This window comes from Barbatula barbatula (assembly GCF_947034865.1).
Source record: "Barbatula barbatula genome assembly, chromosome: 7".
NCBI classification, from domain to species: Eukaryota; Metazoa; Chordata; class Actinopteri; order Cypriniformes; family Nemacheilidae; genus Barbatula; species Barbatula barbatula.
The window spans coordinates 8,438,096-8,461,882 of record NC_136770.1 but is presented as its reverse complement, the minus strand read 5'-3'; the positions used below and the strand labels follow the sequence as shown (position 1 = coordinate 8,461,882).

At 37.6% G+C, this 23,787-nt stretch overlaps 1 protein-coding gene across 2 annotated transcripts; it reads right to left on the bottom strand.

Annotated features, from left to right (window-relative positions):
• Positions 1 to 5,763: 5,763 nt before the first annotated feature.
• Positions 5,764 to 23,039, bottom strand: srp68 (signal recognition particle 68). Of its 2 annotated transcripts, XR_013786944.1 has the most exons (18): positions 22,834 to 23,039; positions 22,429 to 22,495; positions 18,834 to 18,947; positions 18,429 to 18,624; positions 17,323 to 17,405; positions 15,988 to 16,097; positions 15,768 to 15,850; positions 15,486 to 15,626; positions 13,381 to 13,479; positions 12,745 to 12,812; positions 10,901 to 11,054; positions 10,015 to 10,109; positions 9,807 to 9,936; positions 8,929 to 9,004; positions 8,417 to 8,472; positions 7,055 to 7,346; positions 6,848 to 6,950; positions 5,820 to 6,769 (listed from the first exon to the last, which is right to left on the bottom strand). XR_013786944.1 is itself a non-coding variant. In XM_079460741.1 (16 exons), the coding sequence occupies exons 1-16, from the start codon at positions 22,919 to 22,921 to the stop codon at positions 7,119 to 7,121; spliced, it is 1,788 nt and encodes a 595-aa protein (XP_079316867.1). In that variant the 5' UTR covers positions 22,922 to 23,039; the 3' UTR covers positions 5,764 to 7,118. The 2 variants fall into 2 exon arrangements, 1 of the variants encoding a protein (XP_079316867.1); XM_079460741.1 differs by having other exon boundaries at positions 5,764 to 7,346.
• Positions 23,040 to 23,787: the final 748 nt, after the last annotated feature.

The following is a 23,787-nucleotide window of genomic DNA, read 5'->3' as shown; positions in this document are numbered from 1 at the left end:
CAATTGTATTGCATACAGTTTTTGACCATTATTATATTGTTGGTTAAAAATTGTATCTTAACATATTACATTTTAGTCAAATGGTTTGCACCAAAGAGACATGTTTTTAAAAGAAGCAATGCTCCTTTTTTCTACATTTGATTGTAAAGAGGAAAGTTGATGTTTATAATTTTTGTACTCTATGCCTGAACGTTGTTGGTTTAAACACCTATGTATTTGATGGCATCAATTTACATTAAATTCTATTAAAATTATGCTTTCTCAATTTGTTGCTTAACGTGTTTTATTCAAATGATAAATTACCTGTAATAGTGCTTAAAGGAACACATTTGCCATAGTTAAGGTACAAACATGCTTGTCACTGGGGTGGTACCTTCAAGGCCAAGATTTGTACCCTTGTTGCAGGTACAATATTGTACCAGCAAGGTTTAAAAAACAAAAGGTACATTTTGGTTACACACGGTACAAATCATGTCCTTTAAGGTACATACTGGAATGGTACAAATTTGTTTCCCTGTTATAAGGTACAAATTTGTACCAGTTAAAGGTACTGCCCCTGTGACAACGGTTTGTACCTTCTTTGGTACAAAATTGTACCTTTTTTTCCGAGAGTGTGTATATAGGAGCATTAATAGTCATTATTAATTGACAATGCAAGGTTGTGTTAAAGAGAGAGTGACGGTGGAGGTTGTGAATGGCAATCAGGATTGTCAGCTTTGGCTTTGTGGCTGAAATTACATTTTGGGGGAGTGGTTAATAAATGAATAATACAAATCATCATAATAATGTTTTTCGGGAGCTTTTTCACTGTTTTATTCTCGTGTTTCCACACTTTATTCATGAAACCACAGCAAAATGCACAAATTTCTGAAGAACTGGTTAACCTTTTTGTAGGTACAGTTGAAATTTCCATATCTTTCCAAAATACCACATTAAGATGATTTCATATGAAGTTGGCATGTCTTGGAGGTCCCATGTTGAGTATTAAATAAAAAAATGTAGGAACAGCAGCTACGCTAATAAATCTCTTTCTGCCTTCCTCCCCCGCTTGAGAGATTACGCCAGGCCCAGATGAACGTCATATGCCCATCCCTAACTAGAGATTGCGCCAGCTTCATCTGAACATCCCATTCCATCCTCCTGCAAGAGCTTGCGGACTGATCTGCGGCAATTCCATTCCCAACCAAGAGAAAAGACTTGTTACATTAATGCTAAATTTACAATGCTTAGTATTTAATTCTAAATTACCTGACATTACAGCAGATTTAAAGGTGCCGTTCTTCGGCTGTTTCCAACGCTTTTATTGTATTTTTGGGATGTTTAACAAGGGATCATGTTAACGGTTCGTGTTTCTAGTTTAAAACAGGCTTTATATTTGACATATTTCAAGTCTATTGTTCACTGCTGTCCCTCTTCTCACAAAATTATTGTATTATTTCTGGTTTCTTTAAAGTCCCTGACCCAGTCTATCATGATTGGTTCCCCACTTAGAGCGTGTGTCTGAAGTTGTACCACCCGTACCATATCAGCAGGCTTTCACTTATCAGGCTGCTGTGATTGGTCGCTCAGTGCACATGTAATAACAAGTGTATAAACTTTAGCTTTTAGCAATAAACTTTAACAATGGTGTCCACTCTACTTCCTTAGTTAAAGTCAAGACAAATCAACTTTATTTGTAAAACACTTTTTAAAATTTTCATTGTTACAAAGCAGATGTACAAGAAAACATTGAATATAAGCAAAACATATAAGGTTATGCAAGTCAAAACACAGGTCAAATATCAGACACACTATAAATTCCTATATGCAGTGTTAATTAAATAAAACTATAAATTAAAGTTAAGGGCTTTAGTCCGATTCCAGCCGTTCTCTGTAGTCCTTGAAAAGCTAATAATGTTAAAGACAATATCTCGCTTGGCATTAAACTTTGAGCTTTATCATTTTGCTCAAATCATATTGCAGATATTATTTATGCTCTAACTGCAAAATGACCCTCTAACTAAAGTTTGAAAATAGGTATCACAGGGAACGGCACCTTCAAGTTATAGCTGCACTCAGTTACATTACGCCATTCTCACGTTGGAAGGGTTCAGATAGACAAGCGCAGTGTTCAATACAACAGAAGTGAAAACAAGGGGCAAGGCAAACAGGCATCAAAAACAGGTAATTCCCAAAACAGGTAAGTGTTCCTCAGATGACTGGTACCGACAAGAGGTAAAGAACAATACTCAACAAAGGAAAAGGAAGAGGGGAAACTTAAATAGTCCAAACAAAGACAGTGGGAAGTGCAAGGGATTCTGGGAAATGGAGTTTGTGATGAAAGCGAACAGGTGAAGCGATGAGGGAGCGCTGATGCAGTGGGCGGGCATGGTCGGCGGAGGAGCTGAGGTTGTTACACCGTATAATGACAAAAGTATCACATGGGTGCAAAATGATGTCATAGGTCGGACAAGAATATTTTCGTCTTGTTTTTATAAGTTGACGAAAATGTCAGTACATTTTTAATTGATATTAATAATTTTTGTTATCATGCCTTCGTTTTTATTTAGTTATTGTCTCGTTTTTGTCAGTGAAAACATGTCGTCAACGAATAATTTCATCATAGTTTTCATCAACAAAATGAACACTGAACTGTAAACTATTTAAAGTAAATCAACCATTATCATATCTGCTCAACTTAAATGGTCTAGACAGGAGCTACTACAGTACGATTGGCTACTTTTTATTCCCTATATATAACTATTTAAAGATGAATTGGCGTTACATTTTAGGCAGAAAATAATGGATTGGAAATGAATAGAAAAATGTGGTGTATGATATTGTCATGTAGTAAAGGAAGAATGTGAATGAATGAATTTTTCACGGGTCTCATGAGTCACAAGTCTAAGTCAAGTCTCGAGTCAACAGTCCACGAGTCCATGTCAAGTCGCAAGTCTCTTTTTTTGCAATTTAAGTGCGACTCGAGTTTCCATCTCTTCTTGAATCTGATACAGGCTTCTACCGGTAGCCATTGGAGAGAGATGGAAAGGGGTGTCACATGAGCCCTTTTGGACTGTTGGAAGACGAGGTGTGCTGCTGCATTCAGAACCAATGGTTTGATAGCCTTTGCAGGAAGCCCAGCAAGGAGAGCATTGCAGTCGTCCAACTGTGAGATTACCAGGGCCTGGACAAGGAGTTGTGCCGCATGCTCAGTGAGATAGGGTCTAACCTTTCTAATTGTTGAATAAGGCATATCGGCATGACCGCTGTGGTGTTTCTGTAGTGTAGTGGTTATCACGTTCGCCTTACACGCGTGGTATGTGGTATTGCAAAGTTTGATGTTGAGATCGTATCGCACTGTGGGGTGTGCCGGAAATATGAGTGGATCTGTCTTGGCAGGGTTCAGCTGGAGGTGATGGTCTTTCATCCAAGTTGAGATGACTTCTGGCATTTTTGTTTTACCATCCAGAGTTATAGAGGTGAGGAAAAAAACACTGTGTGTAATATAAACTTGCAGAAGTCACGTTTAGAAGACAGTGACAATTTTTTTTAAAACCACAGAAATGTGTCAAAGACATCTCAGTTCATTATCTTTGATGGCCATTAAAAGCAGTCTTGTGAGAAAGGGGGATTTGCATCATGTTGTGAAAGAGTTTTCTCTGAAATCACAAAAGAGGCCACTCGGCTAAGAAAACCTAAATTTTTCATTAAGATAACATTAAATGCTTCGGTTTTAATACGCTGTGTCAAGTTGAAATAATTTAATAATAGTACATTTTTACACGCAGCGCAGCTCATCAAAGGCAGTTCCACAGCAATCTACCAATCAGAAGACCCTTAAGGTGGGGCAAGTGTCGTAAGCTTTTGTTAACAATAGCAAGTTGGCATATGGCAATTTCTGTTATCAATATAGTGCCACGACACCCTCGTGGTTTGCGCTGCCTTTTTTAAAGCATTTCTGAGCCCTGTGTCATGCGTTTTTAGACTCAAAGGTGCGTTCAAAACTGTTCTCGTAAAATATTGGATGTTAGGGGGCCTTTGAAACATCCGTGCCAAGTGCACATCAAAGTCATAATCCGTCCCTGCCTGACAGATGTCGTAAATATTTAGAAGATGTCTGCAAGACGCTCATGATTTAAAATGTATATAAAATGGATTTTTTTAAAATGTTTTTACACAGCAGATGTTTTCTAGATGGGTTAACAGCAACAACTCCCAAATGTAAACACCACACCTAGAATAGATTCCAGACCTTTAACATGTTAACCTTATGTTGAAATGATTTAAGGCAAAGCACATACCGGTGAATAAAACAGCTTTTGATTTGATTGTCCAATTACTTTTGTTCCCTTGAATAAGGGGGGAAGCTATATATTAAAGAGGTTGAATACCTGAACCCTTCCGTCAATTTGGATTTGAATACACTCTACACAAAACTGCGAGTGTGCATTTCAAGGTAATGTTTATTATACAACTGTAATTTGAATATATTTTGGCAAACAGCTAAAGTAACAAACAATGTGCCTCTGTCCCAATAAATGGATCTCACTGTATATCTATATGACTCCCTAGCAGCTCAATACATTTGGCATGTACACATTTTAATAATGTTGGGAAAAAAATTAATAAACAACAGAAAATGCAATAAAGATGCTATACTAATGATATTGATCTACTTTCCAGTCTTCTCAAATATCACCAATCAACTGGAAGTAAAATAAACTAGAAGCTAGTAAAGATCAATGTGTGCTACGCCTGATGTGAGCAGCTAAAGCAGGAGTAGAGTGAGGGTGTAGAAGATGGTAAACAAGTGGTATAGTTATTTAACTTATTTAAATAATTCCTAAGGTAATTCCAATGGGTTTTGGGGTAAGCCACGGTTGTGGCACCCACTATGGAAGTATAGGAAGTTCTTAAGAATGTTCTTAAATGCATTTCTGAAATATATTCTTATAAACGTCTTAAAGAAGAATTGTAAGAAAAGAGAGTGACAGTAAATTTGTCAATTTCTCAAACTTTAGACAATTTGTGTAACAAGCACCTCGATCGCGACTCACGTTCTTATGTAAGCATGCAATACGTTAAAAAGAAACTACTCATGTTTCCAGCACACCCCATGGTCCAACACGATCTCACCATCCAGCTTGGCAACTCCACTTTCACTCCCTCCAGACAGCCAGGAACTTTGGAGTCATATGTGATGAACAGCTGTCCTTCAATGATCACATTGCAAAGCCAACGCGATCATGCCGATATGCCTTATTTAACATTCTCAAGGTTGGACTACTGCAATGCTCTCCTTGCTGGTCTTCCTGCAAAGGCTATCAAACCACTTCAGCTGGTTCAAAACGCAGCAGCACGCCTCATCTTCCAACAGCCCAAAGGGGCTCATGTAACACCCCTTTTCATCTCTCTCCACTGGCTACCAGTAGAAGCCCGGATCAGATGTTTGCATTCAGGACTATCACTGGATCTGCGCCGGCATACTTTCACACCCTACAACACTCCTACACCCCATCAAGAACCCTGCGTTCAGCAAATAAGGGCACTAAATCCCTGGTGGAACATTCTTCCCAACGTGGTCCAGTCAACCACATCTCTCACAACCTTCAAAAACTACTTAAAACCCATCTCTTCGGCAAATATTTGACAAGACAAATGAAAAAATAAAAGATGTACACTAATTTTAGATGTACACTAATTTTGCATTTTGGGTTTCACTAAGAAAATTGACGTCTGCGGAATGCCAGGATGGAGATCAAAGTCAAACAATTTTTTCAGGAAGGTATAAAAAAGTCAAAAATGCAATAAACAAACTGCTAATTTATAAAGAGTTAAGTCAACTTATAAGCAAAACTGTTTATTTGTAGGTTCCATGCAAGCAGACAAACATTATATTTGTAGAGTTCTGGGTTTATGGTAGTAACTGTTACTTACATCTACACAACTAAAACAACACAAACAGCAAAAAGGCCGATGCTCATGGTCTGTTAAACATTTGATCATTCAAATGAATACAACTACATCAATGGCAGTATCACAATGGCAGGACTTGCATCAATTCATCAAAAAGAAAATCTGACCACTGAAGTTAAAACCTTCAAAGAAATACAATTCTGATCCAGGAATATAATAAATCGTCTTTACTAACAATGTTTTACCCGTTCAATATAATAACGTAACCACTTTTATATAATGTGGTGATATGAGATGATCCTGGCATTTAATTTACAGCCTGTAATTTGGTAATAAACAATTACATGAGTAAACAAATCACATTTCCTCTGCAACGATAGGGTGAATGGACTGTTGAGCCCCTAGCAAGATCATAGACACTAAAGGTTTATATTACACCCACGTGTAGAAATAAAATACTGGATAAACTTTATATTTCATTTCAGCTAATTCAATTTTTCCACACTGTACTCATTTTTCTCAAATCTGTAATATTATTAATATTAGAAAGCTTTCAGAAATGGTATGGAACATAATAAAATCCAATAAATTGGGGGTTAATTCACCCAAAAAAGAAAATGTTGTGATTAATTCTTACCCTTGTGTCGTTCAAACCCATATAGATTTGTTTGTTCTTCACAACCCAAACTAAGAATGAGTAAAACTCTTTTATTCTTACATTAGTCTTATCAAGCTTCATAAAACTACTCCATGCAACTAATGGTGTTAGTGTTCTGAAACACACAGATGCATTTGTTGTAAAAAAAATACATATTAACTCATTGTTTAAATCTTGACCGGTGCCTTTTCTGTGCAAGCTTCCAATCTCGATTTACTGTTAAAAGAAAACACATTAGCGATATCCACTTTGCATCTGCACAGAAACGAGAATGCAACAGAAATGGTTAAAGACCTTGATTTTCAAGAGGATGCCCACATCTGTATGCCAAAATACTTTGAATACAACATTAATCGTTGTTGTGATGTCATTTTTGTGTCCTGAAGCTTGAGAAGAGCTGGTCCCATTAAAAAGACAAAGATTCAAGTTAAAAAACACTGGCTTTGAACAACACAAGAGTGAATAAATAATGACTACATTTACACATTTGGTTGAAGTTACCCTTCAAACTAAGAATGCTGCATGGACTACAGATGTAGCCAAACAGGCCCAAATTAAACTGGAATTAGTTTCCAAAGCCAAAGAAACCCTTGAAGTAGCCAGTGATGCCCCCTTTGCCCTTCTGCTCAACCTTGTCATCAAGAGGTGGAAAAGCAACATGGTTAAGTGCTAGGTCGAAGAAGAGAGGCTTGAACGGGACTGGATGAAATTCTGGAGGGAACTGCACTAGATTCGGCTGCTTGCTCAGGAGGATGGGGTCATGACGGAAAGTTTCCAAATGCTCACACAGAGGCTGTGGATCAAAGAAAAAGAGATTTTACAAAGTTTAACTATATACCTTTTAGCTTGCAAGTTCATTCTACTCTAAAATATATTATTTGGACGTGAGTGCAAACCGTAAACAAACCACATCTGATCATTTACGCAGGGCAGAAGTGTATCATTTTAGCAGGGTGTCAAAAAAACAAAAATACGCAGTTTTCAGCAACTATTTTGATTTGCATGTAAAGAAAACGAGCACGAGTTTAAGACCAAGGGGAAGCCCAGAGCTAAAGCAGAAATGAATAAATGGACATGACGGCAACAACATTGTCTTTCAGCAAATGAGTGAGGGCTGACGTGGCACAATACTATTATTAATAATAAGCAATTCACATAATGACTGCAGATAAAGGAAGTAAACTACATGACATAAAAAGAACAAAACATAACGTCACTAGTATGAATCAGCGAGGACACGCAGTACCATGTGCATGAAAATGTGAACAAAAAGAACATAACCCTTTGCCAAATTGTGCATTTTATATTCATAACTGTTCTAATTACTAATGAAAGGGAGGGTAAGCGATGTCAGGTAGGCCATGTTGATGTATTACATCTGTTAATTAAATTACTTTTGGTACTCTGACCGACACAAAAAATTATTGATGTATAACAAAACACTACAATGGCCAGCATTTAAATGACAAACATGTCAATGTTTTAATTCTCTCGTTGTCAGTATAGGCATTTAATAACATTTACTCTCCAGTTATTCATTTCAATAACCTTATTTTTCAGAGTTGGCCAAGTATGCAAAACACATTCATCAAGTTCTAAATGCTATCTCTACATTTTATAAAGTAACACAATGAATTGTTTAAGGGTTAGAAATGCATGATTTAAGTTATACATGTGTGTTGAGCCCAATTTGATCATGATCTGTTGTTCTGAAGATGATGTCCCTGGCAACACAATTTTTATTTCAGAGTCAGCATCTGGAACCTTTGGGGTTGCTACATTTGCCAGGTAAACAAATTCCTGATTCGAAGACTGAAATAGAAAGACCTTTACCAAATATTTCCTTACTATTCACTCTCTTACCCTGTTGTCTTTTAACTGCTGTTGTGCGGGCAACTCATCTGCAACATCTTCCTTGTCTGAAACACATACAATTTGACAATCATAATTGGTCACTTTCATGTAAGAGTAGACTGAACTCTTCGTAACAGACACTATATGGCAGTTGTCTCCAACGTGGTGCCCGTGGGCACCTGGTAGCCCGCATGAACTCTGTAAGGTGCCCGCTAAACACAGGGCTCACCAATAATGCTCAAGACAGTTGACAAATCTGTGACTATACCGATCAGCCAAGTGCTACGTCGTCATGAATATATATTAAAGCTTAACACTTGCTAATAATAAACTTTCAAGTTCAAAAATATCTGAAAGAAAACTGAATTTGGTTCTGTGAGCCTAAAAATAAGGCATCACATGTTTAAAGTTTGAAAGTATGTTATCAACAAGTAGCCCTCTAGAGGATTTTAAATATTTTGGTAGCCCTCGCTTACAAAAAGGTTGGAGACCCCTGCTATATGGTATCCTTGATGACCCACCTAAGATTGCTGCGGCCTGAACAGAGTACTTTTCAGCATTGACCTCAGTGATCAGCTCCTGGACATTTGGAAGATCCTGAAAGAAAGGCCAGAATAAGAGCCCTGTGAAGCAGTGTTTCGTTTTACATATTGGACTTAACAGTGCAGAATTTTTAACAGTGTGGGGTTTTAACATGGCGCTTTACATCTAAAACAACTTTAAAAAGCTGTCCAAAATATATGAAAATGCGCTTTATTTACAGTCCACGCAACTTCCCGCGCGCACACACTCATCTCAACAAGAGCGAGAGAGAGAGAAAGATGTGTGAGCGTTGCTCGCGTTGAAACTGCAGTTTGAAATATGCATTTATATGCTTTTTGTTGAAAGCATGGTTTTCATGAAGACATAACAACAACACTTTCCATTTCAATAAAACAGGAACCACTGGCACATATGAAGTTTAATTGCATGTTTTAATAATTGATTATTTGTTTTAATGCAGCGATGCAGATGTGAAGATTTACTGCATCGCGACACAATGTAAAAGCTGTTATTTTTGACAGCCCTACTTTGGGCGAATCATCACATTGATGCATGCATAACCCTGGATTGTCTCTCTTACTTCTCCGTATAGAAGAAAACATTTATTCACACTATCTGTTCCGTAAAATGCTCCAAATCAGAATCAGCCTGCTTGTGGCTATTTTTACATTTGTATAACACTTTTCATAGTAACCACTGTTTCAGAGCAGCATCGATGAAAGTTATTACCTGAATATCGTTATGTTGCCATTCCTTTGAATTGGTTATTATAGCAATACAATGGTGATTTTATATACCTTGGTAGTCACATTATTCATTTGTAAGGAAAGACGTGTTGATGAGTGGTGTATGCTACCTCAAGGCTGCCATTGAGGCTCTTGGCTTTGAGTTGGACCTCTTTGGCATATTTCAGAACCCTTTCATACAGCACAAGACCTTCACTCCATTTCTTCACAAGAACATAAGACTGCGCTATATAGAAACACCTGACCAGAATAAAACAACAAACAAACAGATTAAACAGACCGATCAAAAAAGGATAAAAAAGGGAACGGAAAGCTCACCTGTAAGCCTTGTACACCACAGTCTTAAGTGCCACCTCTTTCTGAAAGGTTTGATCCCCTTCTAGACCCTGCAAGGATGACAGCTCAGCCAGACTCTGGATAAAGAATAAATAAAAGACAAACACAGTTAAACTTTGTTTCATACTCTAGGTTTACTGGTCTGTGAAATCCCTGCCTAATCCTTCGACTGTTAAATGTATACATACAACAACTTGTTATAAGTGTAATATAATATTAATCTTGTTTGTAAAAAGTGTATTCTACATGTAATTATGATTATTCACAATTAATGAACCTCTCCTTAGTAGTAAAAGATGTTAATGCATTAGTTGCTTTTGAAGTGCATAAAACCTGCAATAAGTGTGGATGAAATTGAAGAGCATTTATAATGTAAGGTGTTAAGGCAAGACAAAGATGCAATCTGGTTTACTCATTAAAAATAACTTATTAGCTAGACGTATTTATATTTTATTTAAGTGCACAGGTCATGATGACTCGCAATACGTGTAAAACAGTGTTTTTAATTTTGAGTGGTTCTAATCTGGGAACAACATACCTTGTAATGCCACGACTGGCCAATCAGAATCAAGTATTCTAAAGCGGTGTGAAATAAGCGTTTTGTTTTACTTTTGTAAAATGTGTCGTATGCATGGGCTTCGGAACCATTGTACTTTTTAAGACCAATGATATTGGGGCTTTAACGGTCTATAAGTCAGGACATACGTATGTTCACTTTTCAGAGCGTCGTCAGTCTAATTAATTCCACTTAAAGAATGTCATAATAAACTAAACTCCATTCTGCATTTGAGCTACAGTCTTGACTTATCTTTATTCTATGATCTTATTTTATCTGAGGTCAATGTTCAAGCACGTGTGCATTTAGAACCTGCAAAATGATGTCATAGAGTCGTATGAGGTCTTGTGGCCGCGGTCCTCTTTTATTCTCATCCGTCTGTGTTTCTTTCAGTTTTGCCTGCAGTACGTGAGCCATGCTCTCATTTCTCTTCACAACAGTCCACAGTTTGATATATGTCAGGTAGCTGCATAAAAAACAACATGTGCATGCTTGAGTGTCAAATACTACACAGCAGATCAACAAAAAAGCAATGTTGTACACTTTTTGTTATCTACAGAATATCAACAATTTAAAGATTTGCACAAATAGCATTCATAATACATTTATAAGGTGTGTAGACCAGAGGTGTCCAATCTTGCTCCTGGGAGTCAGTAGATTCAACCCAATAAAATACACCAGAACCGTGATTACACAGTGTCATGTCCACACCAGACACGACTCGGAAAATGTACAAAAAAACAACCATAACTAATATAGCATCTATTGTAGCTCACCACATAATCGCCATGGGCACAGGTGTGGACCAAAACTGACATATAAAATATAGCTCTCGAATGAGTTGCGACAAGAGGTCAACACCTATCTCCAGGAGCAGAATGTCACGACTACCACACAAAAAAGCCCTGGTAATCTTTTAAGGCAAAACTACTCGAGCCTTAAACAGAACCATTGAGAGATGGGGTAATTTACGATCAGATGTTTAATTCTATTCGTTGAGCGGTGAAGACGCTACCAACTCTGCACCAGCAAGTCACATGTGCTCATCTCACATATGCGATGGAGAGAGAAGTCTCTGGGAGAAGTGGAAGCTCAAGCCACAATCTGTATCTCCGTATTATTATCCTTCACAGTCACCGTTAAAGCACAGTAAACTTGAAGCGTGACTGCTGGCGAGTCACCCCGAAACTCATTACAAAGGCAAGCACAAACGTTTTTATATGCCAATGTTCATTTATCCGCTAACGTGAGCTGCTGCATAACGTGAAATGCAATTTAAAGTAAGCCAAACCAAACCACCGCTGTTCCGATCAGAGAAGTGATGAAGCGAGTCGTACTGTACATTCAAATTGAATGACATGCTAAAGATCGAACAAAGTATGTGATTTGCATGATTGAAGAAATGTAGTACAGTTTATGTAATATGTTTTTTTAAAGATATTTCTTGGTTATTACACCTCAAGCAAAGACAGTGCAGCTCCAAAGAGACATGAGCCAATAGCGTTTGAGTGTGAGCTGTGTCACATTTCATTGGTTGAATGAATACGCCCTTCACTGAACTGAGTCAAAATCAGACTGAATGAACTGGTACATGTCGTTCATGGTGTAATATTCTCTGTGTTGCAACAATGCATATCCAGTAGTTACTGAACTTTTCTGAAAAATAAAGGATAAAGGTAATGACCTGGATTAATTTAATTCTAAGGTAAAGTAAACAATGTCAAAACAGTTAAATCTTTGTATGGAACATTTAATTACACAGATTCAATTCGTTAAACCAGATAGATTTTAAAATATAGACTAAATATATTGTAGATTTCAACGACTAAAACTAAAATGATGGGGTTGACTAAAATATGACAGTAGTCAAAAGACTATGACTAAAACTAAATCAGAATTTGCTGTCAAAATTTACACTCGGTAACAAACCTGCATTAAGTTGTATGTGCAACAAAAAAAGTTACTGAAATTGTTCATTTTGTTCAAAACATCGAGATGTGTATCGTATCGTGAACTCTGCATCGAGATAGTTACCGAATCGTGGGCCGAGTGTATCATTAAATCCCTACATGCACGCAGCCTGTGGGAATCAAACATATGACCTTGCTTTGCAATGAAAGAGAACAAGTGTTTTGTGAATTGAACTTGTTGGTTACCTATGCAGGTATTGAATATTGGACACCTTGCCACTTTCAGCGTTCTCTGTAGACCTCTCCCTTTGCTTCTGTTGAGGCAAAACACACATTTTAAGACAGACGGTCTTTGATACATCAGTTAGATGTTTCACATGGAGTAAAATGTGCAAGATGTTACATTTGGGTGTCATTTTAGCATCAATGTTGGACAATATTAGAAAATGTTAGCAACACGCTTACAACTTGCATGAATGTGCAAAAACATGCAAATATTGTTATAACTTGTTAACAACAAGCTAAAGCATGAGTTAACATGTTGGAAGATGATGTTCATTTCATGATAATATATCATGTTAATATAATTTTTTTGACTTTCAAGCAAATACTTTTTGTAGCAAAAACAAGTTTGTACACTTTTCTTAATGATAAATGAAGAATAATTTTTTTTGTTTAAAACATGATTTTCCAAAATGAATTAAGAAATGGATGCACAAATGAACTCTTCAAATAGCTTCATATATCTAAATTTGGTACACTGCCGTCATACATTTAATGATACTGTACAGTTATCTACATATGCAGACTCCTAGTTATGATTTTATATCCAAAAACTCATACAGGTAGTTAAGGTGTAAAAAGATCTCAATAGTCTCTTACCATATCAGCCCTGAGTTCTTCTCTGACGGCCTGGATGGTGTCTCTACACTCCACCAAAAGACTCTCATACAAATGCTCCTTTGTCTCCTCATTATCTGCCTGTAAACAGCAAGGTAAAATAAGAATATCTAAACATTCCTTCAAGCCTTTTATAACATTAACAGTGTTGACACACTAAACTTCACGATGCAGTGACATACAATTTTCATTCATTTGGTTGCCAGGAGTAATTGAGCAAACATGGATCATTATATAATATAGTGAACAATCATAAGGAGGGCAAACATTTGGTAGGGATGAAAGAACAGCGAGAAAGCAGAGAGAGAAAAAATGTGATCGTTTGTTAGCTATGTAACAGAGCAGGTTTCTGTGGCATTCTTGCTGTGGCAGATACTCCCTATCTGATGTATTCTTTTATCCTAGCTTTTGCCAAACTAAGTAGCAAAAACATGCATGAAGATGTTCAAAACACTAAAAAGCAGTAGAGTGTAATAAGCCTACCAAACAGGAGAAACAAACCATAAATCATAATCCCAGAAAACTGGCATTTACCAATTTGTTTTACAGATTGTTCCCTTGTAAGAAACAAGCTACTTGAACACAAAAGGAATAACGGACTTAACAAAACAGGAACAGCAAACATGAACACAGATATAGATGCTGCAGTCACACCTAGACAACACCTTGCATAATTATAACTGGGTGAACCACATTTCAGAAAGAGACACAGAAAAGCAGAAACAAAGTATGTTAAAGTCTTAGGCCGTGTGTGTATCGGAGCATTTAAAGCCCCCATTAAATGGAATATTGTGGTGTTTATTAAAATCGTGTGGGTCATTCTTTTTTAGAATTTCCAGGCCCTCATGAGCTTTAATAAAAATCTGACAATGCACTTCCGCCCTCTAGTGGCTATCCACCTCTTATTACACGGCTCATTTGAATGCTCGATTCTGATTGGCCAGTCGTGACATTCCAAGAGTTTTTATTTTCAAATCTGTAAATAAGCCTACCAATTTTTTTCAAATAACAACTGCTCGAAACTTACACCCTGTAACCCGGATGCTGCAAATCATTTTGAGAGGAGCAGTTTAATATTACACAAAAGCGGGCTAAAGACCCTCCTGTCGGGGCTTATTTCTGCGATAACAACCGGCTGCCTGTACATTAACACTTACTTATAACGGCTTGGGCAGAATATCTGTTGAAGGGACACTTCTCCCAAATACAAATATTCTGTCATCATTAACTCGCCTTCGGGTTGTTCAAAACCTGTATACATTTCTTTGTTCTGATGAACACAGAGAAAGATATTCGAAGGAATGCTTGAAACCAGACAGATTTTACCCACCATTGACTACCACAGAAGGAAAAAATACACTGGTAGTCAAAAGTGCCCCAGAACTGTTTGCTGTGCAACAGAACAAAATAACATAAATAATAATTTTTATACTACTTTACCTACTATGGGAGTCAATGGGGGCAATATCTATCAATCTATCAATATCTATCTATTTGCCTTTTTTTGTCTGTGTGTTGTTGTCTCTGTGTACTGGAAGCTTATGTCACAAAAACAAATTCCTTGTATGCGCAGGCATACTTGCCAATAAAGCTCTTTCTGATCGGGATCTGCTTGGTCTTAGGCATTCTTCAAAATATCTTTCTCTGTGTTTATACAGATTTGGAACAACTCAAAGGCGAGTAAATAAGTTATCTACTTCAGGAAAGAAGCGAAAATGTGACAACATCTTTGTTCTGTGAGTGCCACAGTAGTGCTTCGTAAGGGGGGGATGGAGTGAGCCGTTGGTTGCAACTTCATCACTAGATTTTTCACGCTTTAACTCCCCCAACTATAAGTCTGCTGCCAATTCCAGGTCTTTACGTTGCCACAAAATCATTTGCATTCATTCACTCAGCAAACACTTTAATCTAACGCAACTTAAAAATGAGAAAGCATTTAACCTTTTTTTCAAAATGTTTATAATTAGGATAAAAGCTGAGGCAAGGGAAAAATGCACAACATGAAAGATATAGACAAGGAGTTTTGTATCCACATCAAGAGAGCTAGAATGCAGACAGTAAGGGGTTAGAGGAGCTTGTTTATATACCTGTGCAATAGCAGTTTCATTGTCCGCCAAACCCAACAGGAAGATTCTGGCTTTGTCGATTTTAACAGGAACTGTACGACCCCTCCATTCAATCTCACTCATCATAGAAGCCTGCTTTGCTCTTGTCCGAGTGATCAACGCCTGGCACACAAAAGAACAAAGAGAGAGAGAGAGAGAGAGAGAGAGAGAGAGAGAGAGACCAAGTTAACAAATCAATTTAGGCTGAAGTTAAAAGCATACAAGGACCAGCACTTAAACAGCTATGAAGGGATGACCCCTGACCTCCAATTTTTCAGCCATCATGCCACCCCCTCCTCCTGCACTCAGTCTCATCTGCATGAGGTCACTTATAGCATTCTGATCACCTACAAACCAAACACAGAAACAGGATTCAAGCAAGAAAAAATAAGGTTAAACAAAAACCAACTTGTGTTTGTATGTTTCGGTATGCTTGCACGAACGGTAATACAAAGGAAAAAAATCGGTGTATTCCATTTCTCACCAATGTTATATGCACAGTATCGGATGTTTGGTGAGATCTCCTCCACTCTTTGATGATAAAGTACTGCTTGCTCTTCAGTAAAAGCACTTGCAAGTTTCTCATATATGGTCCTGAGAAAAATAGCCAAAAAGATTGAATCAGCATAGCCAAATATACAAGTAAACTAAAAGGCTTTTCAAACTGCGCTTAACCCCGGTTTATCTTCATTCTAAACCCTGCTTTATACCCCGGGTAAGTTGTAATTTTGAAGCGTTTTGAAGCAGGGTTAGTTAGCACCGCTTTTGCAGGGTTAACGCCACATTGCAGTGTGAAACGAAGCGGGGGTAGAATGAAACGACCTAACGCTTGGCAACGGACACCCAATGAAAAACTGACTTGGCTTACTTCATTTCACAAGCTGTGCAGTGTCACAGAAACTCTGTGCGCTGTGTTAACAATTCTTCTATTTTTTTGAGTAGATAACGTCAGCTTTGGCTTAAAACAGCCAAAAAGGATTAGCGAGGCATAATTTTTTTCCCAGATGCGGCACAACGAGGTATCCAGTTATTTAGAGGGACCACGCACTATTTTTATTCAGTCAGTTTAATTTAATGCAGTATTTCTCCAATTATGATGCAAATATGCAAAAAAGAATGTTATCCCAGGGTTTAGGGATACCCAGTGTGAAACATCAGGTTATGAATACCCAATACTGATGCATTTTACAAAAACATGAAAAAGAAAAGAAAACAAAGTATTGAAACTTGATCAAACTAGGTATTCATGGCACCATCTTGGAAGAACATAAAAGCAGACTTTATAAAAATGTATATAAACACCACAGGAAGCACAACAATGGCCATGTATAGTCAGATGGCTAGTTTTCACCTCAGTGTGACAGAGGTCGATTGTGGAGCGATAAAAAACATTTTAAGTACAAAAGTTAAATCACGACATCGCTTTTCCAACGGTGACCTCCATTCTTTTTGCAAACAAGTGTGAGATGGCACAACAATGCACTGTCAAACTACACAGTTGTGTGACTGACTCCGATTCTTTACACATGTGGAACAAACGTTTAGGAGATTCACTTTTGCATGCGGTTGTGAGAGAACGAAATTGATACAGTTGGAATTTTAAATAAAATTCAACTTCAAGCTTTTGGCACAGGTGGACATTCAATAAATTTAGGTCAATGAGATTTTTATGGGAGTCTGGTAGATGAAAAATGTTACAGTCTAGTTGACGTAATCATGATAACCTTGTTTAACCATGACACAGTGTTCAGTTTCTTGACAGTGGACCAGATGATTAAAATATACTGAATCTCCACTGGAAAAACAAACGAATACTCACTTGCACTTGTTGAAGGCCTCCATGGCAGATGTCCACTCCTGCATTTCAAACTGAACCATTCCAAAAAGATATGCATTGTAAGCCTGCAGACATCAGCAAGCAAACAATGGAGAGGAGCTCAGTCAAGACAGCATTAAGGTTTACACAAGGACATTTTACACCTGGTATAAATGCAGAACATGTACATTATGAATGCAAAAGCTCAGGTTGGAAAACTACTCTGTAAGATTGTTCAGTGTTTTTCTATTTTGTTCTATAATATTTTTCGTAAAATGTGGCTTTTGAACGTTAATCAATGAATAGGCTGTATATCACGTTGGTGAATCTGATGTTGTGTTTTCCTGTTCATTATATTGTACAAACAGAGTCGTATGGAAGCTTTTTTCTGTAATTAAAGAGTGGAGGATTCAATTATTAAATGCAATTATGATGGATATTGGGGATGCTGCCATTACACTTTACCTCATGTACATGCAATCATTTGATTTAAATTATCAGATTAAGCCAATAATGGCTGTAAGCATAATATAAATAACATATGTGGCATACAGTTAATCTCAATAAGATTATTCGGTGACGAATCAATGGTGGATATAGCGCTGGATTTGCAGAGAGTTTGAACCTGATAGATTGAGCTGCCCCAGCGCTAAAAGATGACAGACATGAACCGCACGTGGTAAGTGAACCGGAGTCAAATGACTGTGTTTTGCTGGCAATCATAATGTAAACAACACTTCTCTACCAAAAAGAAGTCTAAAAAGTATAGCCTATTCGACACGCAGTCCACCATGCCTACTGATCGCCACACTGCAAAGGACCAGCAAATATTATTCTACCCTTTAGTAAAGGAACGGCTCAGATTATTTCAAATAGGCGTAGGGAATCATTTACATTATGTGCATTCCTGCGCTGAAACTTAAGTGCCGATCAAGCCCTGAAAGTGAAAATGGGCACATGATTGATTCTGACCCACTAAATAAAATCACTTCAACTCCGACAGTGAAAATTCAGTTCACTGTTGCACAAATCTTTCATCTGAAGCATCAGTAAAACGAGCAAATGAGCTACTGGGACACACAAGAATGCTTGACAAACGTCAGCTGCACCTGAGCTTCCAGTTTGGTTTTGGCCTCCACACACGGACTTTCACACAGCTTTGCCAGATGCTCTCCGTGTTTCGCAGCTTTCCGCAAACGAGCCAGAAGGTGGAATTTTTTCCTGGGCTCAGTGTTAGCTTCCTGTTTCAGCTGCATGGCATAACTCCAAGCTCTTTCTGCTTCTATCAATACTATTAACAGATATCTAGAGCAAAAGAAAACAAGAGAGAGCAAGATACAAGTAAGTCTCGGAGTAATTTGAAATGTGAATCATTAACATTTATTTTCAAGATTACATTACACGGCCCTAATACAATTTAAAAGATTTCACTCAAATCTACCACCTATGTTGCTTTGACATGCAAATTGTTCACAAATTAACATTATTATTTAAATTGTACCAGAAAGACTTACCTGCTGTCTGTAAGCATCTCCACTGTCACCTTCTTCCCAGAAAACTTGTGCCGATTGCCCATTTTAAAGCCCAGTGTCTTCCTTAATCGACGCAGACGTCTAGAGCAGTAGCCCCTTTGGTGAAAGAAAGAATGAACAAGATTCAAGTTGAAGTCAGTGCTCACAACAGGTTCTGTCACATGTGTGATATTAACCAATATGAAAACACAGATGCTTTTACTGTAAAATGTACCTTTACATTTCATCTACCCAAACAACTGGGTCTTTTATTGGGTTATTTTCTCAGTGTTTGATTTTTTTTTCTAACCCAGTTAGTTGGGTTAAAGGGTGGGTCATTTTAACTGACTTCGAACACGGCGCACCCCTTACCCCACCCCAATGCATCAAATGTTATGGTTACGGTCAAGCATCTTCAGCCTCATATTAACCTCAAAGTGCGGTTCCCGGACACCTGTTTTTAAACACCTGAAGATAGGGTGCTTTTCAGTGAGTATTATTGGAAAAAAGTTTGTATCTGTAATCCATTGCTGTCCGCAAGAAAATGCTAAACTATGCAAAATATGATGGTACACATGACATTAACAGTTATAACAGAAAGGAATAGAGCAGCACTTCACTGACTGTACTGTAATTATTGCATAACTTTGTTTGAATACTAAAATATTAATGCACTTAACAGTGCTATATTTCTCTTTGTGGTTTTTAATTTGTTTTCTGCTCAGCATTTTTTATCTGTTTTTAGAACTTGGCGTAGTCAACATTTAAAACACGTTTAAAACCATAGTAGACCAAATTACAACTGCCGCTGCGATAGATATGAGAGGGGACACAACTAACTTCCCAGCAAACAGGTCGACAGTTCGTCTTCATTTTGGTCACCGTGACATTACTTTGTGACCATGTTCTGAGGACATCTTGGCAATGTTTCATTGCTTAGAATGTCTGCTAAAATTACAGAAACGTTATAGCCACGTCCTCAAATGCTATTAATCAGACTTTCCACAGCTATTAAAGCGAAGTTTAATAAGATACAATAATTTAAACTGTGTTTCTATCTTTTAAATGTACGGACTTGTCCGACTCTCGCATTCTCAGAAATCTGTGGTTAGGCAAGAAAATAATGTTAAGCTTAAAGGGGTCATATGGCATGAACACGTATTTATCTGTGTCTTTGGTGTGTTATAAACTGCCCATGCATGTATTAAGGGCTGTTCACATTATAACGAGAACTTAAAAAAATTACGTTTTAAAATATCGTTCTTAATTCAGGAGAATAGCAGGGTTCACACCATAACTATACTATAAAGATACAGAGAACAATATCGTTGGGGTATCCAGCTGCTGAACGATAAAACATTGTAAGACAGTTTCTGGCAGATAATGTTTGACTATATCGATCGCAACGCGGCTTTTATGTCAGAATTAAAGACTGTAGTGGTCGGAAGACGGTCTTTTTAAAACGTGATATTATACCCATGTAACGCTTTTGAGTGAGCAAGCTGGTAAAATATATGCTTTACGTGCAGGACATGAGCGCACCTTCAGCTTTTGGAGAAAAACGAAAGCAGAAGCAGGTCATCTACATTCATTTTAGTGACTGGGAACACTAAAAAACGACAATAACGTTATGTTTATTTTAAGATGTAGTCTCATATTGGACAATTGAATGGAAAAAGCATGCGGTACACCCTCGCATCAATCAAGGAGAGCGGGAGAAGGAGCATGCACACAAGTAACTTTCACTTGTGTGCAGGAGAGAGAGAGAACTAGGTTCACAAAGTTTCGGTGTGCTTGTCTGTTCACTGCATTTGGATGATGTTTTATAAACGGTGGATATAACGCTGGATTTGGAGATCTTTTGAAACGGATATATGGAGCAGCGTACCCAGCCCTAAACGATGCCGGACATGAACCGGATGCGGTAAGTGAAACGGTCTGTGTTTTGTTGGCAATGTGTGCGCACATGCTTTAGTCCCCACCCCCTACACTTTGTTCGGAAATAATCGTACAACTGTATCTGACTCTACAGATATCTGAAAGGTGCAATACTATTCTGTAAGTACTCAAGATTAAAATTAGATATGCGCAAGCTCTGTGTGATATGGTGAATTTAAAAGCGAATGCTCACAAAGACCTGCCTGAAACGCCTTGTGTAACCACACCCACAAAAATCTACGTCAGTTCGTGGTGTGATTTGACTATGAGCCCAAAATGTATACGCACGTATGGTGGGCGTACCTTACAGTACAATTGCTTTGGAACATGCTGTTCGACCAATGCAGTATTCGACCAATCACTAAGCACTGGTTTTTGTAGAATACATATTTAACTTAAAAAATATATAAACATTATGCATATAAATGCTAATTGAATCTATAATGCACATATTAAACCACAAATTAATTGAATCCTGCATGTGAGGGATGATGCATATAAATAAAATCATAAAAACGATCTTGTTTGGTCGTTGGAATGTACTTGTCATGTCCCAGTAACATTATTTGGTACACTGCTGTAACGAATATGGTCCGTTACATTTACGTCTTCAGTAGGTAATCACCGCGTCCAAGCAATGTCACGTCGTCACAACAAATATGGGAATCACAAAGTTATGTCGCTGGACCGTTATTTGATGCGTTGTGGCAATAAAAATGATCTGGTGCAGGTACATCGTCACAACGTTACTGTGTTAGCTGTGTAGCTGCATCTAGTCGTAATTTCAGATGGTGCAACAGTGGTGAATAATTATCACAACACTGCAGGTGGTTCACTCAACTTTTTCTCATCCAACTGGTGTAACCAGCCTGTGGTCTTGCTCTGTAGATTACAGTATTAGGATCATTCCCACTATTCTGTGCCATTTGAAACCCCAGGACTGCAGTTAACTTCCAGTCTGTGTTTTATTTTATTGAATAATAATTTTTATAAATGGGTCGTCTAGTTGTCGCATTGGGGGAAACCGCATGGGACATTGACATCTAACGGTTGACTTTGTATCGCGGGTCTAAATTATAATTAAAGGCCTACTATAATGTCCAAATATTGGAGAGGCAAGTTTAACAAAATAATGGTTCTGTTTGGCTTTTTTAGCTTTTTATCCGAAATAATCTACCGGCACTCTATTGTTTGCGAATGCATACAGGAAGTTAAGGGCAGTCCACAAACACGCGCATGTGCAGTAAAGTTTGTATGTTGCTTTGAAAATGTAAATATTACACAAACTACATTAATTCCAAATACTTAAAAATAGAATAGAATGTCATGTAACGGGGGCATTTGGCCTGTGTCACATGACAAAAAACTAAGTTGGACCAGTACATTTTTATCTATAATAGACTTCAAATGAATTGAATAATGGAAAGTTTGGCATTGCTTTATAGTAAGTTACTGCGCAAAGGCACCGAATTGTAGGCATGACCCATTAGTATCAATGCATAGGAAAAAATATATTATTAGAGAGCAGAAAAAAGCTGTTAAGAAGTCGAAATCAGTTTTTATCTACTATAGTTTTAACATTCGAGTTAAACTTTATTAAATAGCGTGTGATAAACCAATTATTAACTTCCATTAGAAGTGCCAATTTGTCGTAACGTACCTGTAGCGCTGATAATCCCCATGCCTGAGTCCATGCTGCTGCTGAGAATCCTTGATGATCTGCAAGACTGAATCCAGAGCTAAGGAATCGTAAAGCCTAGAAATGTCACTTTACACTATACGTTGGCCTGTAGAATAATGTATGCTTAATGTGTAACATTACACTACAAATATTTCAGACTTCAATTCGAGACGACCTCACAATGTACAGAATATGCATTTGCCTTAGATAAATACATGATGTTGGTTTCCATGAATATTACCCCTCACAATTAAATCACTTAATGATAAAGTGACACGTATGCCATTACATCTCAATATAAAGCAAACCCGTCCGATGTCCTGTTGTCCAGACTGCTGTTATATGAACGAATAACGGACTCTGTCGCTTTAACAATAAGGATACTCTCCAAACCCAGACTCCCGTCAATATTGTTCTCTTTATTTTCGTCCATCGCCTGTGTTTTCACCTCGATTTGTAGCTCTGAAGCCATTTCTCAGTAAGCACACGTCTAACAACTACCCAGGTCAGCGGATGAAGAACTCTCTTTTTCCGCTGCTGTGCTGGTAAAACCAAGTGGCGCATTACCGCCATCTAATGTGGCGTAGTACAAACGAGCTGCGGATCGCATGGTTAAAAAGGGAATTACATTACCACCACCTACTGGGGCACTCAGTGACTCGCAGTCTGGCAACAGAAAAATGCAGACAGGCAAACATGGCTTTAAAAATAGCTCTGTGTCCACTGTGACACTGGTGAGGTCGCGACAGAGACTATGGCAAGCCGAATTAGCTTTGATCATTCTAACGATATGATTTTTTGATATCAACAATTACATTTTTACTAGTGACCAGTGATTTCTTGATATCAAGAATAATTGTTTTCACTGGTAAAAATGTAATTTTTGATATAAAAAATTCATATCCTGAGAATGCTAAAAAGCTGATTCGGCTTGCCATACAGAGACACGCTTTCTCCTTCACTTTGATCAATTTAAAGAGAGAGTCACACTTTCACAAATATCAAACCTCAGAGTTTCAGAGCTCTTCATCAACTGCTGCTTAATTCGTATATAAGCCACACACCCTGTGAAACAAACTACTGCCTTATTCTGTTGCAGTTTTTTTCCCTTTCACATTACATATTTAACTTTTCAATCATTGCTTAGCACCCTTTTGAATTATTCTTTAGTATAGTGTTGTGTGAATATTTTGTATTACAGTCAGTATAGTTTTATATAAGTATTATAGTAAGTATATTATTATTAAGTATTATAGTATGCAAGATCGTGCCCGTAAAATACCTTTGAAATTGAAACGTGCTGATGAGGTGAAGATAAAAACACAAATTAAAAGATGA